This window comes from Emydura macquarii, unplaced genomic scaffold (genome assembly GCF_026122565.2).
Source record: "Emydura macquarii macquarii isolate MOO-44397 ecotype Brisbane River unplaced genomic scaffold, CSIRO-AGI_Emac_v2 contig_2897, whole genome shotgun sequence".
Classification (NCBI taxonomy): Eukaryota; Metazoa; Chordata; order Testudines; family Chelidae; genus Emydura; species Emydura macquarii.
The window spans coordinates 36,650,515-36,666,882 of NW_027133034.1; the positions used below are offsets into that span (position 1 = coordinate 36,650,515).

At 38.8% G+C, this 16,368-nt stretch overlaps 1 protein-coding gene across 3 annotated transcripts in view; it reads left to right on the top strand.

Moving 5' to 3' along the window:
* SKIC3 (SKI3 subunit of superkiller complex) overlaps positions 1 to 16,368 on the top strand; it is a 67,273-nt gene that overhangs the window by 29,384 nt on the left and 21,521 nt on the right. For all 3 annotated transcript variants that reach the window (XM_067568666.1, XM_067568668.1, XM_067568669.1), the window contains 14 exons: positions 657 to 910; positions 2,397 to 2,499; positions 5,157 to 5,333; positions 5,816 to 5,960; positions 6,130 to 6,208; positions 6,314 to 6,375; positions 6,500 to 6,556; positions 7,627 to 7,695; positions 9,489 to 9,563; positions 10,371 to 10,512; positions 11,595 to 11,688; positions 12,411 to 12,488; positions 13,990 to 14,114; positions 14,839 to 14,962. In XM_067568666.1, the coding sequence (XP_067424767.1) occupies positions 657 to 910; positions 2,397 to 2,499; positions 5,157 to 5,333; positions 5,816 to 5,960; positions 6,130 to 6,208; positions 6,314 to 6,375; positions 6,500 to 6,556; positions 7,627 to 7,695; positions 9,489 to 9,563; positions 10,371 to 10,512; positions 11,595 to 11,688; positions 12,411 to 12,488; positions 13,990 to 14,114; positions 14,839 to 14,962 (1,584 nt within the window). The remainder of the gene's footprint in view (positions 1 to 656; positions 911 to 2,396; positions 2,500 to 5,156; positions 5,334 to 5,815; positions 5,961 to 6,129; positions 6,209 to 6,313; positions 6,376 to 6,499; positions 6,557 to 7,626; positions 7,696 to 9,488; positions 9,564 to 10,370; positions 10,513 to 11,594; positions 11,689 to 12,410; positions 12,489 to 13,989; positions 14,115 to 14,838; positions 14,963 to 16,368) is intronic.

Below are 16,368 nucleotides of genomic sequence, written 5' to 3' on the forward strand. Positions count from 1 at the left end.
CGCATACTGAACCATCTTTACTTCTGCACTGCTGCTAGCGGTACTACCTTCAGAGCTGGGCGCCCAGCCAGCAGCCGCTGCTCTCGCAATCCTCCCTACAATTAGTCTTGTTGACCCCCTTTTGGGTCGGGACCCCCAGTTTGAGAAACACTGAGTTAAACTGTTAGCCACTTAGTGCTAGTCAAACAGTTTATTCTCCAAAACATCAAAGACTGTGTGAATAACAAAGCAAATCCTCCTATCAGCAGAGATGGCTTTATTGCAGTTGATGCTGCAAACTCTGTAGTCGTCATATCCATCCTTCTCCTTTTACAGAAAAATTTGTGCTTGAGAGAGTAGTCAACTGATCTCAATGAAATCTGATTTCTATCAAACTTTGTCTAGTTCAGAATAATAGTGTATTTTCTCCATAGGATCATAAGCCAGAACTTGGAAATGTGTTACATTGTGTAACGTGCTATAAGAGGATGAAAATTACATTAAGAAAAACCTAAAACTGTATCATCTCATACATGTTTCATATCCATCCATGTCTCAGGGCAAAATGGATACATTTATTGCAAGGCAGGGATTTTGTATTTTAAATTAACTCATGGTCCACTTTATTATTTGAATTCAAATAACTTTTTTTTTTGTTTGTTTCCTGACTTGTTCAGCTTACAGGCAGCTCTAAGGGCAGATCCAAAGGATTCCAACTGTTGGGAGTCTCTAGGAGAGGCATACTTGAGCAGAGGTGGCTACACAACAGCACTGAAGTCTTTCACAAAGGCCAGTGAGCTGAACCCCGATTCGATATACAGTAAATACAAGGCTGCATCAATTCAGCAGATTCTAGGAAAATATAAAGATGCTATAGCTGAATACCAACAAATCTTAAAGAAGTCAAAAGAATATGTACCTGCACTCAAAGGTAATAAAGATAGTTTGTTAACTTAATGTAAGACTGAAATTGAAGCACCAAATTCTAAATCAGGAAATGCTTGTACTGTATAGAGAGGAGAAATAGTTTTGACCAGCAAGCAGTCCTCACCAGGCACTAGCAAATAAAAAGTTAAAATAAATATTCTTGAGCCCTAGAGGAAGGGGTAAGTCTAAGAGATTCTCAGTTTGGTAGGTGGGCTTAAATAAAGCTTGGTGTGTTTTAAATTCTTTCTCTTCACTTCTTTCCTCCCACCACCACCATTTATGTTTAATCCTAGAGCAAAAATCACTGTATTGCGAAGCAGGGAGGAGGAGGTTGTGCCTGGGCTTTTTGCTTATATATTATAAAGCCCGAACAGTGCTTTTCATTTTAAAAAAAAAATCTTTTGTATTTTCCTCTAAAAAATATGAGGAATTCAAAGCTCTTTTCTGTTTTGAGAGGCAGTTGGAGGAGAATTTTGATAACTGAAATGTGGATTGTGATTTTTTTTATTGCCCAAAAGGGAATGGCTGGATCCTTAGCACACAGACTTCCTCCCAAGAATTCTAGTTAACAGTTTTAAACAGTCTAGTTTTAAATTAATTCGGTTTTGGTTTTATTTTTGTGTTTATTTGTATATTTCTCCAGTTCATATTCTTCCAGGGTAGGCAACCGCTTCCTCTCTAACGTGGGCAGGAGAGCCTGTCATAGGCCTGCAAAGGGGTGGGTGGTTGTGGGTGGGGGTGTGTGTGTGTGTGTGGTGGGGGGGTGGGAGGAGTGTTGCCATCCACGCATGCAAAGGCCTTACACTCAATTTGGTGGTGTTTCTGATGTAATGCAATAACTTTTGAGCACCATTTCCAATTGATTTCAAAATTTCAGTGAATATTCTGGGTCTCAGTGGCTGGAACCCAATAGATTTAGGAGAAAAATCAGAAAACCAGAAAGGGAAAATGAGGGACACACAGAACCACAACTTCAAGCACCTCTGCAGCGGTCTGTTGATCAAACTGGTCCCAGCATAATCATTCCCCATATCATCTTCACTCATCCTCCCAATAGTTTAACATAGTCATCCCTGAATGCCTCATCTCCCAGACAAATAATAATGTTGGGAAGGGGAAGGAGGGAATGGGGGCATATACACAGCCCCTGCTGTGGGGAGAATGGGGGAGCACAATCCCTGGCAAGAGGAAATTAGGGATGCTGGGGGGAGATTGTGGGGAGTTGCAGGGAATCCCTGAAACAGAGGAGGGTGGCACACAGGGACCTTGTGGGGTGGAATGGAGGGATGCAAAGAGCTCCTGTGTGAGGTAAACTAGGCCTTTAGAAGCTACAAAGTGTGTCACCCCTTAATTATGCTTCGTTGGTTTGCTGAGTGTTCTTCATGCCATACTACTTGGGTTTTTTAGTTTAAATATAACAAAGGTGTCCTTCAAGTGTCTCTTCAAGTCTCTGTCCTCACAGATAAAGTAACAGTTTAATTTCCTTTCAGGTCTGGGAGAGTGCTATCTCATGATTGCAAGGGCTGCCCTTGCAGACTACCTTGATGGGAAAGTTCTAGATTATGTGGAACAAGCACTTGAATATTTTACACGGTTAGTACTTCATGTTCGAGTATGTAAGTCTTAATTAAGATCCGGTGGATTTTCAATTAACCTTGGGATAAAAAAATTCATAATAAATTAATCTAGCATTAAATCATTTTATTTTGTGTTTTTTTTATAAAATAGCGTAAATGATGCATTCAGACTAACAATGACATCCTTGCAGAACACAGGGGAGACTAGGGAGAACTGTGTGGGGAAAAATAATCATTATGAAAATTGGGGGTGGAAGATGGGGTCTTTTGTCCCTTGGTGTGTGCCTGCCCCAACTCTCTTTCTATGGTCCTTTCTGTCTTTACTGCTCCAGCACACCAAACTAGAACTGAGGGTGGCTTACCTTGTGTAATATACTGTTCAGATCAGAGCGGCACTGGTGAAACAATCTCTTAAATGTAACAGACTTAAATTGGTCTTTCATTTTAAATCCTACATCGGGACTGTAGACTTTTGTCTGAAACAACCCCTTCCTGTTCCCAGGAAAGAATCTGATATGAGGTGGAGCCTCCTGTTAAAAGAGGGATTATTTGCTGCTGCCGCCACCCCCATCCTCCTAGGCTAATGACTGCAGGGCCTTTCAGGACCTAATGAAATGATTGGCCTGAATCCCTCCAAATTCTATTGGAGGAAACAGGAAACTAAACATTCCTTGGTGGACATTATGCATTCCACCTCGCATTGCAAGGTTGTCTTGCCTGTTAATAAGGCATTATTGTCACCAGCCCATACTGTCTGGGAGACACCTGCTGCCATTATGCATACCAGCAAATGGACAGATAAATATTACATCCCAGGTAGGGGACCGGAATGCTTTTTTCCTTCTCTCATCCCACTCCCAAATCCTTGGTGGTAGATGATGTTAATGAGAGAAACTGTCAAGCTTGCTCCAGGCCCACCCCTCTCAACCAAGGGGTCCAAGAGTGTAGAACTTCTTGGACAGAAGAGCTATTCGTCCACTGCTTGTCATTTTCAGGTGGTGAGCATTCAGGCCTTGATAGAATAATTGTGGAAATCATATTTTGCCAAGATAAATCATCTTCTTGAATGTCTGCCTCAAGATCCAATGGAGCAATTTCAAGCCCTCACTTCAGCAGGTCAGTTTATCACTAAAACTTCCCTGCAGGCCTCTCTTGATGGTGCCGGCATGGCCTCATGATCAGTAGCAACCACAGTAGCTTTGGAGACAGGAGGCTTGCTGCAATCGTCTGCAAACTTCCCCAGGAAAGTTCAGAATACTGTTTTTGAAGACCTCCCCTTTTGAAGGGCCTATCCTCTTCGGTTGGCGACAATCTTGCTCCACTCCCTCAATAATCCCAGGTGGATGCTCCGGTCACTTGGGATTTATGCACCTGGCACAAAGACACTTCTGCACAAAGACATTTCTGCACAGCTCAACATTTTTGACCCTTTCAGTTCAAAATGTTCCAGGTTTATTCAAGTCCTGTGGAGCCTCCTAGAAAAAGATCCAGATCTCAAAGGAAGAGAGCCTCTTCTACAGTGACCTGCTAGCATTGCATCTTCCTATAAAGGGTTTTGACAGCTTGATTGAGGGTCACAAAGCACCCTCTTCACCATATATCATGCGGAGTAAACCCACCATTCAGCCTTTTTCTGGGGACCATCTCTTTCCTTTTCTGCTTGTGAACTCATCACCTCAGCCAGGTGGATATGGGATACTCTATCCAGTTCCAATCTATCCATCCTTCCTCCCCATCCATCTTCCAGGAACCCTCCCACGAGGGTCTCCTAAAGCCGGAGTGCCAATCTCTCTTGTATTTGAGGGCAGTCAAGCTGTTTTCCCCCCTGAATTTGTCAGAAGGGGGTTCTGTTCCAAATTCCCTCCATTTCCCAAAAGATATGGAGGTTGGAGGCCGATCTTAGACCTTGGAACCCCCTGAATACCTATATCCTATCACAGCACTGCAGGCTGGTGACTCTAGCAATCATAGTCCCCTCCTTAGATTCAGAGGGCTGGTTTGTTGCTCTCCACCTCAAAGATGCATATTTTCACATCACTATTTACGCTTCCCACAAATGTTTCCCAAGATTTGTCAGCACAGATTATCATGTTGTCCCCCTTGGTGTCTCTACTTCTCAGAGTCTTTAAGGAGGTCCTTACCTACATCATTGGGGCATAACAATCTTTTTCTATGTGGATGATTGGCTCCTCAGGGGTCACTCCGCCCCAGGGGTCCAATTGGTGATGATGAGCAGAGCCCTGGCCTTATTTCAATCCCTGGGTCTGTGCTGTGTCTGGAAAAGTCTATGCTGCACTGGTTTAAGTTGTTGATTTTTCTTTAGAGCCACCCTGGACTCCTTAACTACCAGAGCCTGTCTGCTAGCACACAGGCTCTCCTCAGTGTTTGATCTCTTAATCACCCTACAGCAAATGTGTGTCTACAGCTTTTAGGCCACATGTCAGCCTGCACGTTTTGTTGTGCCTCATGCAAGGCTGCATCTTCGAAGTCTTCGAACATGGCTCAAAACTGTTATCAATGAACTTTGTCACTCACATCAATTTGTGTTCATTTAAACTTCAACTCAATTTCAGAATGAACTCTTTTTCTGAAAAAGGGAGGGGACTGCCATACCTTAGATAAGGCTTTCCTAACCTGAACTGTTTTTATTTAATTTAATACCTTATTTTGCAGAGCGACAAAGCATCGTCCTGATGTGTCTTGCCTTTGGAAACTACTTGGGGATGCATGTACTATCGTGCATGTTATTTCATCATCCAAAGTGAATGTTAAAGTTCTAGGATCCCTTATTGGTCAGAATGCGGGCAAACAAATGCTGAAGAAAAGTGAGCTCCTCAGTTTGGGAGGAAGGTAACAATCATTATCATGTGCTTCATCCTATAAAGTCTACTAAAATCTTAAATAGACTAAACTGAAAAGACTGGAAGACTAAAAACTTCCAATGCTAAATCAATATGCATGCAGCATACATCTGTGGAAGTCATAGGCATGGGATAAATTGCAGAACTTTGTGATGAATTAATTATGCATCCTTTGACCATCACACCCTTTCCTTCGCACGCTAATCAGTTTTCTCAGGCCTTTTTTTCCTGGAATTCATAACCCCAGAACAATTTCAAACAGCATTCTGACTTAAAAATGGTTGCCACAGAGTAGTAGCCTGAATTCAGCATAAAGGCTCTGACATTTTTTTTCCCCACCTGTAACTTGTTAGTGACCATTTCTTTCTGCCTCTACTTCAAAGCATCTCTTAAGGCAGGCTTCAGTTCAGTGTTTTATTTTTAAGTAGAATGAGTGAGGATAAAACAGTCCTGTGATTCATGTGGTTGTAGGTGTTATGGCAGAGCATTAAAACTGATGTCCTCACCGAACATGTGGTGTGATCTTGGAATAAACTACTATCGTCAGGCACAGCACCTAACAGCAGCTGGTAGTGACATCAATGAGATAAATGAACTGTTAGAGAAATCTTTGCAGGTATTGCCTATCTTTGTTTCAAAAAGTGTTATTGAAGATGACAGAGACTGTCACTTTTGGGATAACTTTGTGCTCAGTGTAACCTAAAGCTGTGATAAAATAACAGTGGTTAAAATCTGATGTGATAGCATGAGGACTGTAACAACTCAGTTAATTCTCTTCATTCCAGTGTCTCAAAAAAGCTGTGAGGCTTGATAGTAAAAACCATCTCAACTGGAATGCACTTGGTGTGGTTGCCTGTTGCAGTGGTAAGTCTCAAATGAAATCTCTAAAAATCTGTGCTGTTAATTTGGAAAGCAACCTGGCTGCTTTTGTTTACAAAATTCAGTTACATCTAATCTGCTGTCTTACAGGTGTTGGGAATTATGCTCTTGCTCAACATTCATTCATCAAATCTGTTCAAGCTGAACAAATAGTAAGTGCTGTAGGTAGCTACTGTCTGTTTCAAATGGGCACTCAAGGTTTTTCTTATGGAGCTGTTTTTGAATGCAATAATCAACTGGCTTTAATGTTTGTATTTAATTATTTGTTTTGTGTAGAATGTTGTTGCCTGGACCAACTTGGGGGTTTTGTACTTAGCAACTGAAAACATTCAGGTAAATACTCTTCCTCCTCAAATGGTGGCTTTTTAAAAAGGTGTTACATTAATGCAATTCTAGAATGCTTTTTAACAGCAAAGCACACCCTCCTGTTTAAGGTAAAATATTGCCAGTTTATAGAATTCTATTTCCTACTGTGCCATAACCCTTAATCAGTTACAGGCAAAATCACATACTTGAATTGAGACTTATTAAATACTGTTTGAAACAAGTGATTTCAGTTAGGAAAAAATTAAAATATTCTGGTAAATAGCACAGGTTTGGTTTTTCAGACAGTTGAATAAAATCAAAATTATGCTGTATGCAATTTTAAGGGACAAAAACTGCAGCAAACTAATGCAACTTATACAAATTCTGCTTGATAAAAATTCAATAGTAGTGCCTGCTAGAATGTGAGTTCCTTTAAATGAAATTAAAATTTATTTAGACTTGTATAAGGAAATTTGACTGCAGCAAATTATAGTTTAGAAAGAAGCAGTCAAAGTTCCAATTGCCAAACTGAAACTGATCTCTGCTTTTTAAAACAGATTTGTGACGTGAGAAACTCTGATTTCTTTAAAAAATGTCTTGGTAATTACTGAATCTTTCTAAACTTGTTGCAAAACCCTTTAATGCTAGGAATCAGATTTTTTGATGGGAATGCTGAGACTACACACAGTTCAAAGAAAAATGTGGATCCAAAAATGAGCACTTCCAGAACTAAGCTAGCTACATTTTTTTATGAAGGAGATGAATGTCTGTATTTCTTGTGGCAGCCACTAGAAACTTGCATTTTTTTTTTTTCTCAATAGCAAATATAGCTGTTGGGCATGGGGAGGGAGGAGTGGCTTGTGGGGAAGGGAGGTGAGTATTCCTATTATTAAAGCATGAAGTGGCATTAAATACTCTATATGGGTATTACACTGCTGTTCTATATGCCACATTGGATATTTTAGTGGTGACTTCATTTTTGTCCCATGTAAACAGTTCTTGTATTTCAATAATTATACAGCAAGTTTTTGGCTTATGATGCCAAATGACTCATTAATTGTTCTGTAATGTACCTGATCTCTTATGTGCTTTTACAGCAAGCTCATGAAGCCTTCAAAGTAGCTCAGTCCCTTGAGCCATCTTACTTAATGTGCTGGATTGGACAGGTAAGATGTCAACATCTTTCATAGCATGGGTTTCAATAGGTTTTAACAAGGTGTATAGAAGGCTCTGACCCAGAAAAGCACTTCAATGGGATTGAAGTGTGTGCTTAAAATTAAGTCTCAGTTTACATTTTTGTGTGCATGTCTCCGTGAAACACAAAAAAGCCACTTAAATCTTCCTAGTACTGCCTTTGGCTTTCTCTTAAGTTTCCACAAAGTTTTCTTGTTCATTATTGGAGCTGTGTTCATTATTGGCTTTTTTCATAACTTATTTTCGTAGCCTGGTACTTACTCATGAAGGAGCAGTATAGTGAAATTGGTTAATGACAGATTACTGTTTTCAGTGTTGTGAAGCTCTTTTTTTCCCTGGACATTCAGAACAAAGAAACTTTCTGAAGTGTCTCAAGTACTAAGACACCCTCGCAGCCATATCAAGAGGTCATAAAGCACTGGCATCTCCAGTCTCCTGCTGAATTGGGAACAGTCAGTCCATAATGCCACTAAAACAAAAGTAGTGATTATGGCCCAAATCCTGCACCTTCTGGTCATACAAATACTCTCATTGATGTCAGTGGTACTGCTCCTATGAATTTGGGGGGAGGGGAAGAGGAGAACCCTTCTTTGTGTAGCGTTACGTTCAGAAATTTCAAGTCAGAAAATGTAAAGCTCTCATAAGAGTTAGCTTTCCCACTTCGAACATTAATTTGCCACCACTGCATTGTGTATTAGGGTGTAAATTTAAGTCTTCATTTGCCATCTTGCAGGAGCAGAGATGGCAAAGAGGCCTCTATGGCCACTTGCATATTACTGTCATGGGGGTGGTTTGATTGTGGTAATTAGGCCTACAAACATACCCTAATTGTGAGCTCAACTATAAGAAGCAAGTGGAAAGTCAAAAGAAGTCACAATAACCTATAACAATACATGTTGATGGGAAAAGGTGCAAAAGCAAAACAGTGAATTAGTCTAAACAAAAAGGCCCACTCATATAATTCAGGGACTGTGTGGATCAGTGTAAAACTGGATATCATTTAACCAAAGTTGGTATGTCAGATATTAAGCCTAGTTGGTGGACAAAACAATAAGAGGACGGGCTATTGCACCCATCGTTCCCTTTAGGAGTCCTTAAAGACTTCGGGAGAAAAATTGGATAATAGAGCAAGCTTCATTAGCATGGCTGCCACCTCAGACCTGGGGAGGGGAAAAGGAAAGGAGGAATATGGGTGGCCATAGAGGTATTCCCAACCCTACTCTTTTTGTGTCCTTTTGCTCTCCTCCCATCACTACAAGGTGCCTTCTGTAACCTTTCCTTGCTGCCCTGCTAATCATGCATAAGTGAAATTGAGCTGTTGAGAGAAGTGGTGAAGTTATATTATTTCTGTGCCCCGAAGTCCAGGTCAGGATTTGGGCCCCATTTTGATGGGTACTGTATAAAGAGAATCCTTGCTATGAAGGACTTGCAGTGTAAAGGTTCTTTGCTGCATATGGAGTATCTGTAGAGTGAAACAATCTGTTCCATTCCTTTGTCTTACACTCTCTTTAATAGCGATTTTTTTTTTTATTCTTGTAGCAGTAGATATTCTTGTATATTGGGGGTTTCACAAAGACATCTTGGGAATTGTTTTAGAGTAAAAATGCACTACGTTGCCTGTTTGAGATTTTATTTTTTTGTGGTTATTTGTAATGTACTTGGCAATTCTTGGCTCTCAAGAAGAGACTTTATGTGGGAATAATGACTTAGGAAATTCTGCTTACAGTACCAAATCAAGCAACTTTTTTTTTATACTTGTCTGTAGGCTCTTATTGCAGAGGCTGTTGGCAGCTATGAAACTATGGATCTCTTCAGGCACACAACTGAACTCAGTATGCATGTAAGTATTTGAACAGTCCTCTCGTTAGGAGTGGTTCTGAACAGCTAGCCTTTGCCATGTTGCGGAAAGGAGTGATAAAAGTTCATATTTAATAAGATAAAACTCAAAAGGCAACATTCACCAAATTCCCCTTACCTCTCTCATGTTTTGTATTCTCCTTGATGCAGATTTTTATACCATCCTCATCATTGTAGTATCTGAGCACCTTCCAGTAGCTCATTAAGCAGTTGGATTAATGTCATATGTGGCTCATTCTTTCTCTCCTCTTCTCTCCAAGAGGAGAATTGTTTAATATGCACACTGTGTTTTATATTAGAGAAGACTAGGTAGAAGTGTACCTTGCATTTGGAGTAAAGGGTGGTGAGGTGTGCATTGGTTGTTAGTTCCTGAAGAAGTTTGTTCCTCAGTGTTGGACCAACCCTCCAAGAGAGCACTGTGTCCTTCACAGGCAACCTTTACCCATATGATAGAAAATTCCCTTGTGCCTGAAAAGTAGAGCATGGATACAAGTGATGATTTTTGTCCCTTTTAAAATCTGAATGTTTAAAATATATAAACCCTTTTATAATGTGAATGGGTAAAACTTTTTTACATTTTCATTCAAAAGAAGAATTATAATTGGAGTTGTAGTAACCTAAAACACAATTGTTGAGTAGCAGAAGAAAATGCTGACCTGATGTTATACCTAAATACTCTGCATCGAAGATTAGTGTTCTATAGAATAGAAAAGTTTTGGTTTTTTTTGCATATTGTTGGTTGAGCCGTTAATGATACCTGCTTTGGCGGTTTTTTTGTTTTATTTTTGAGACTGAGGGAGCAAAAGGTTATGCCCATTGGGTATGCTCAACGCTGCAAGATAAAGCCAACAGAAATACAGAGCTGTATCGGTACAACATTGTTCAGATGAATGCTATTCCAGCAGCACAGGTTGTTTTGAGCAAATACACAGGTAGGTAACATCTTAAAAGTCAAAATACTTCATTCGATATCTGTCAACAGTTTGACTAAAAGGCATATTCAGCATGAATATTCTTCACTGTTACTTAAAAACCACTTTTGCCAAAATCGAGCTGGTCATGAAATAGTGTGGTTGGGGAGGCCCTTCTGAGTCACGAAGCAGACAACCAAAATGTATTGCGCGCACGTGTGTGTAGGTGTGCATCTTTGTTTTTGTTAAATTTATTCTTAATGAAAATATGATCCCAATTGTATTGGGATACTATACAATGAGTTCTTTCTGGCTATCCTTACTCAAGAAAGAATCTCCCTGAAGAGATGATTAAGGAATATAGGCTCAAGGCCTTGCTTGATTTGTCCTTGAATGATGCTGCTAATAGATTTGCTTTGACTACTGAACTTGTGCTGTTGACAAGAATGTATCTAATTTTGTAGTTTTAAGATTGGGTGATTTTTCTGTACTGTATAGGACTTTGAGGCTCTAACTGCAGAATCCTAATCTTTTCTAGTGGGATTCATTTATACAAGGTATTGAAAGAAATGTCACTATGTTCTAGGGAGAACTCCTAGTGTCCCACTTGAAGTTTTAAGTTGATACTTTCAGTGTTTCAATTTAATAGACATAACTTAAAAGCAGTACAACTGAAAGTAAAACCTTGATATCCAATTTATATTTTTGCTGTAAAATATCTGTAAAAAGTTGAACGTCTTCAGATGTTGGCTTTTTGTGTTATAAAAGAAAATGACAAGAAAATTCTCTGTAGTCAGTTTGAGAAATATAAAATACATAGTTAGACTGTTTGGTAAAAAGGGACTTATTCTTGTGGTCAATAACACTAATGCCATACAAATTAAAATCTTCTCTTGAACTAGCCTGAAGGTGATAGCCATATTTTTCCATGTGTTGTGTGAAGAGTGTCAAAGTGCCTCCCAATGACCTCAATGAGCCCCTGATCGCTAGAACTCAACAAGTTGCTTTGAAAAATATACCTTGCTGTAATATGTTTCATCACACATCCCTGATGCTTTTTCACTGCTCATTGTATGTGAGTGTGGTCATTTCCGGTCTTCCAGAAAGAATTCAAAATGATGCATCTGCTTTCATGATGCTGGGTTATTTGAATGAATATCTGCAACTGAAAAAGCAGGCAACAGATGCTTATCAAAGGTAAACTATACAATGAATAGATTTTAAGTGCTGAAATGTACCCTCAGGGTGAAAAATCTGAGATGGGTTTGTTCTTCGCTAAACACTATTTGCTCAACTTCCTCAATGCATTTTAACAAATTACGTTTAAAGGGGAGGCAAAGATGTCTGATCTGTTTCTAGCTCTTGCTATTGTGATGGTAAAGTTAATGAGACTGTAGAAAATAGGTAAAATATCTGTTTCTGTGCATCTTCATTCACTAGAACTTAACATGCAGTAACTCCTTCTTCAAAGAGCTGCCTCTCCTGGAAATTAATCATGCCTCTCCTGGAAATTACCACAGAACCTTACAGTATATTGAATCTTTCAGTGACTTTGGAAACTAAATATCATTGCACTGCCTATACTGCAGGACTGTACTAGAAAAATGTATAAATATAGCTTTTCGCAGAAAGGAGGAATAAAATGGATGAAGTAGTGGTCTCTGAACACAGCAAATGTGTTATAATTTTGAAGCCAATACTAAAGAGGCAAAACAACACTTACAGTGTAGATAAATGGCTGGGTAGTCTCCATAATAGGCGCAAGATCCCTCCTACTAAATTTTGAGTAATCTCTTATTCTCCAAGAAATAAGGGCATAAACTTCCAGACCTTTTATGGGGACACACGTACAGTATAACCATTTGGATGTACTCTTGGGCATATTAGTGAATTACTTGTTTTTTATGGTCACTTTCAAGGGCGGTCTCATTGCTGAAGAATTCTGAAGATAAAGAGAAGTATAACATAGCAATGCAAAATTATGGTAGAGCACTCTGGTAAGCAGTTTTTGATTTTGTTACTTTTCACAGTCCCCACTCTTAAAGCTCTGAGCTATAAGCATAAAAATTCAACTGTTAGGCTTAATTTAGCATTACTTGTCGCTACTTATGTAGTTTTGCAAAAGGAAGCTCAAACCCTCTTCTTGGTTTTTCTATCTGTCATCTAACTTGGAGTTTATTCCCTTTCTTTTTGCAGGTTATCCAATTTGTAGTATAAGTAGTTAGCTCTTGTATGTTGTCATTACTTTTAAAAGCAAGCATTTTTTTTTGTTGATCAGTATCCAACAATTCCAGGAGGTTGCACGTGTTGGAGTCTGAAGTTATGTGAGAAATTCCCATAGACTGGCATCCTATATTAAGTGTTCCTGGGATAGGGTTGCTCCTGTAGCAGAGCTGTGCTATTGCTTTGACCTCTGGGGTCATGCTCACTGACTTGAACTTGTTCTCCTGAACAGCACTACTGCAGATTATTCTACTCTTTATAGTGTCTGCCTCAACAGTCATAAGCATCAGTACCTTCTAGTCCTCTGACTCCATCTGAGGGACATAGGACAGAGAGAATCTTGACATCAGAGAACAGTTTCAAACTGCTTCCTTTATGATGGCTTCAGCTCTGTTAGGCAAGGATTTTGAAATAAATTTTTCTTAGGCAGGAAATATCTACCAGTGCTCTTATCCTAGAGAAGACATGTCTTCCTATGATACTTAATTTCTAAGAGAATCTTGGTCAACTTAAGAGATTTGCTTCAGTATGGTGATGCTCAATGTCCTCATTCCATATTGCATGTATTTTGTGTGGGAGTATGTTAATTTCTGGTCTTCCAGAAAGAATTCAAAATGATGCAACATTTTTGAGAGTACCAAATTTCCATAATTGTAAATGAACTTTAGTAAATAGTCTCTTGTTACATTTTTGCTATGATGGTTTTATTCATAGCAAGATTGCCAGATCCTTTCTTTCTCCTCCCATAGCAATCACTAGGCAGTATCTTTGTATCACACAATACCATTCCCTGGATGGTATGTGTTTGTTCAATTAATATTCATGTGGTCATATGTTGATACAGCTTGTTGGAACTATCTGACATTTGTAACTGTATTTTTTGCAAGTCTGACTAAATGTAGTATTTCTGAGCTAGTAATACTGACTTGAAGCTTTCACATAAGTGAAATGGGATTGCAAATATCCACATTAATAATAAGTTCATACTGCACCTAGAATGAAGGATTTGAGAGTACTAATAGTTCTACATTTTTTTTAAACCAAAATTCAATCCTCTAGGTCTTTTTTTTTATTTTTATTTTTTATTTTTATTTGTTGCTGTTGTTACTGGGCTTCTAAAAGACAGTTAGGATTCACTAACACTTATGGCCGCACAGATCATAGAATGTGATACTTGGTATTAAGTTTATTAACTGGGACTACTTAAAATTGCGGTTCAAAGCTGATTTGGGGCATATCTTTCTCTCTCTTTTTTTTTTTTTTTTTTTTAAATAGTGCCATAGGTCAATATGATAAGGCCATCCAGGCTTACATGTCCACTCCTCTCACAGAGTTAGATGGAATCGTAGGAGTTGCTCTAGCATACTTCAAGAAAGGGCTTTTACAAGAGAGCATTAAAGGTAAGTGTCAGCTGAAAAAAAGTATGTGGCCTGACACTAAAGGAATATAGCATTTTCTAGATGAACACTTAACCATTTTTACTTTGTATACCAGACCAATCAAATTCTGCCCCAACTTATTCATGTGTTGGGATAGTATGGGATATAATAAAGGCAGAGAATTTTCAGATTTTAATATCAAATTGATCATAATCACCAGACTGCTACTCAGCAAGGTTCCATGAGCTATTGCAAGGTACTGGAGAAAGTATATTTTTTTAGATATCTATTGACATCTTGAATGCTTTCTCTCTAGGTACAGTATGAGAGGGTATGGAAATGAAGGCATTGTGAACATAGGTGGAGGCTAAACTTCAAAAATGGGTTTTCACTGTTTTGGGGAGGGGAATCTTGCAATATCAAGAGAACGCAGTTCTTTCCTAGATGTTCCTTATCAGTTTTCAATTTTTAGTTTTTATTAAATGTGAAAATTATTGAGGTTTGGAAATCAAATATCAAAAGTTTAGAAATGCCAGACTTACAGTTGCATGTGCTTCTGCAACCTTAATTCTGCCCCTTACTGTCCAACATTGAATGTGACAGGGGTCCTGTGGGGGAAAAGCTGTGTGATCATGTAACTAAAGACACTCAAAATGCATATACATATCTGTATCTTGTCATTCCAGAATGCTTTTAAATCTCTTGGTTGCTTTTTAAAATTCCTATCTTAATTTAATATTACCAGCCTATGAGAGAGCCCTATCTGTTGCCGAATCTGAACAAGACAAAGCCCATATCTTGACAGCCCTTGCAATAATGGAATACAAACGGAATAAAGTGGATGCTGCAAAGACGTTGTTGTTTAAATGGTATGTGGATGATGTAGTGCGAATGTTTGCATGAATGAGAGAGAACTTGTCAGAAGTTAAAAGTACAGTTAGAAGCTTAAACTTGGAAGTTTTTATTGGACTTGCTATTTTTAGCATGAAAGTAATGAGCAATACAGACATTGAAGGCAGCTTCGTAAGTTTATCTAAAAGCAATGGTGATGTACCTATCAGTAGTACTTAGCTACTCAACAAATGTGAATATTGTTGTGTATGTCTAGAATGTTTTTAAATTTTAACTAAAATATTGTTCAAAACTTAATTTCCTATTTCTGAGGCATTTCTTGGAAGATGAGTTCCAAGTTCCTATCTTAATTTTCTTCAGAGAGTATAGAAGACTTCCAGCCTCAGGAAAGGTGTGTTTGTGTGCTCCTCGGCTACAAGAAATGTAACTTTTCCTTAATCAGTTTAACCTAAGTAATTAAAAATCCCCCAAAGAATAATGTTCTAAGCACTATACAGTATCCTGATAGTACTCTCTAAGTTTCCCTTAAAGATCAGCAGTCCTTTCTCACCTCTGCATTTTATAAGTGGTGGGTTTTTTATCTTTCAGCACTTCGAAGACTAAAAAAGTGCCTGGTGTGTTACAGAGCTTAGACTCTATCATTTCAACCCCTGATAGCAGATGTTGAGCAGAGGGGCTGACATTACTTTCACTGTTAACCAAAGAATACGATGTTAGAAACATGGTCATATTGACTATGGGTATGTCTACACTGACGGCAAATTCACTGCTGTCAGATCCACTTATCTGTATCGATTGAGCAGAAGTGAAGACACACTCAATCGATCCGGAAGTTGATTTAATAAAACCAACTCCTCAAAATGCATAGCGCTGTGTCGACGGGTAGGCATTTCCCGTCGGTGTGGCGCATTGGTGATGGCATGCTAAACGGAAGTTACTCCCGTCGACTGCTGCCAGATTTCAGTGGCAGTGTAGACCAGGCCTATCTCCAACCTGCCAGGAAATCCTCAAGTTACTGAAATAACTGAGGTCTGTGACCTTGTGCTTTTAAATCCTGAGTAACTGATGATTAACGTGATGTAGGAAAATGTTATTTCTAGTTAGTCATGGCAGTGTTCTTTCTATTTTTAACATAGATTTCAACAATGAGTGCTTCCTACATAACATTAGTCACTTGCATTAAAGAAAACTAGTAAATGCTCTGGAAATGCATCATTTTAACTGGAAGCATATAACATTACAAAATCAATTCTGACAAGACTTCATATTTTACTGTTGGATTTTACACCCTTACAATGGATTGGTGGTAGCACAAAAAACCCCACAAAAAAGAATTTCACATAATTAGACATAGTTGGTGTCTATAGCTGATATTAAAGAAAATAACACTCCTGTAGTGTTGGAGTCACAGAAGAAACAAAAG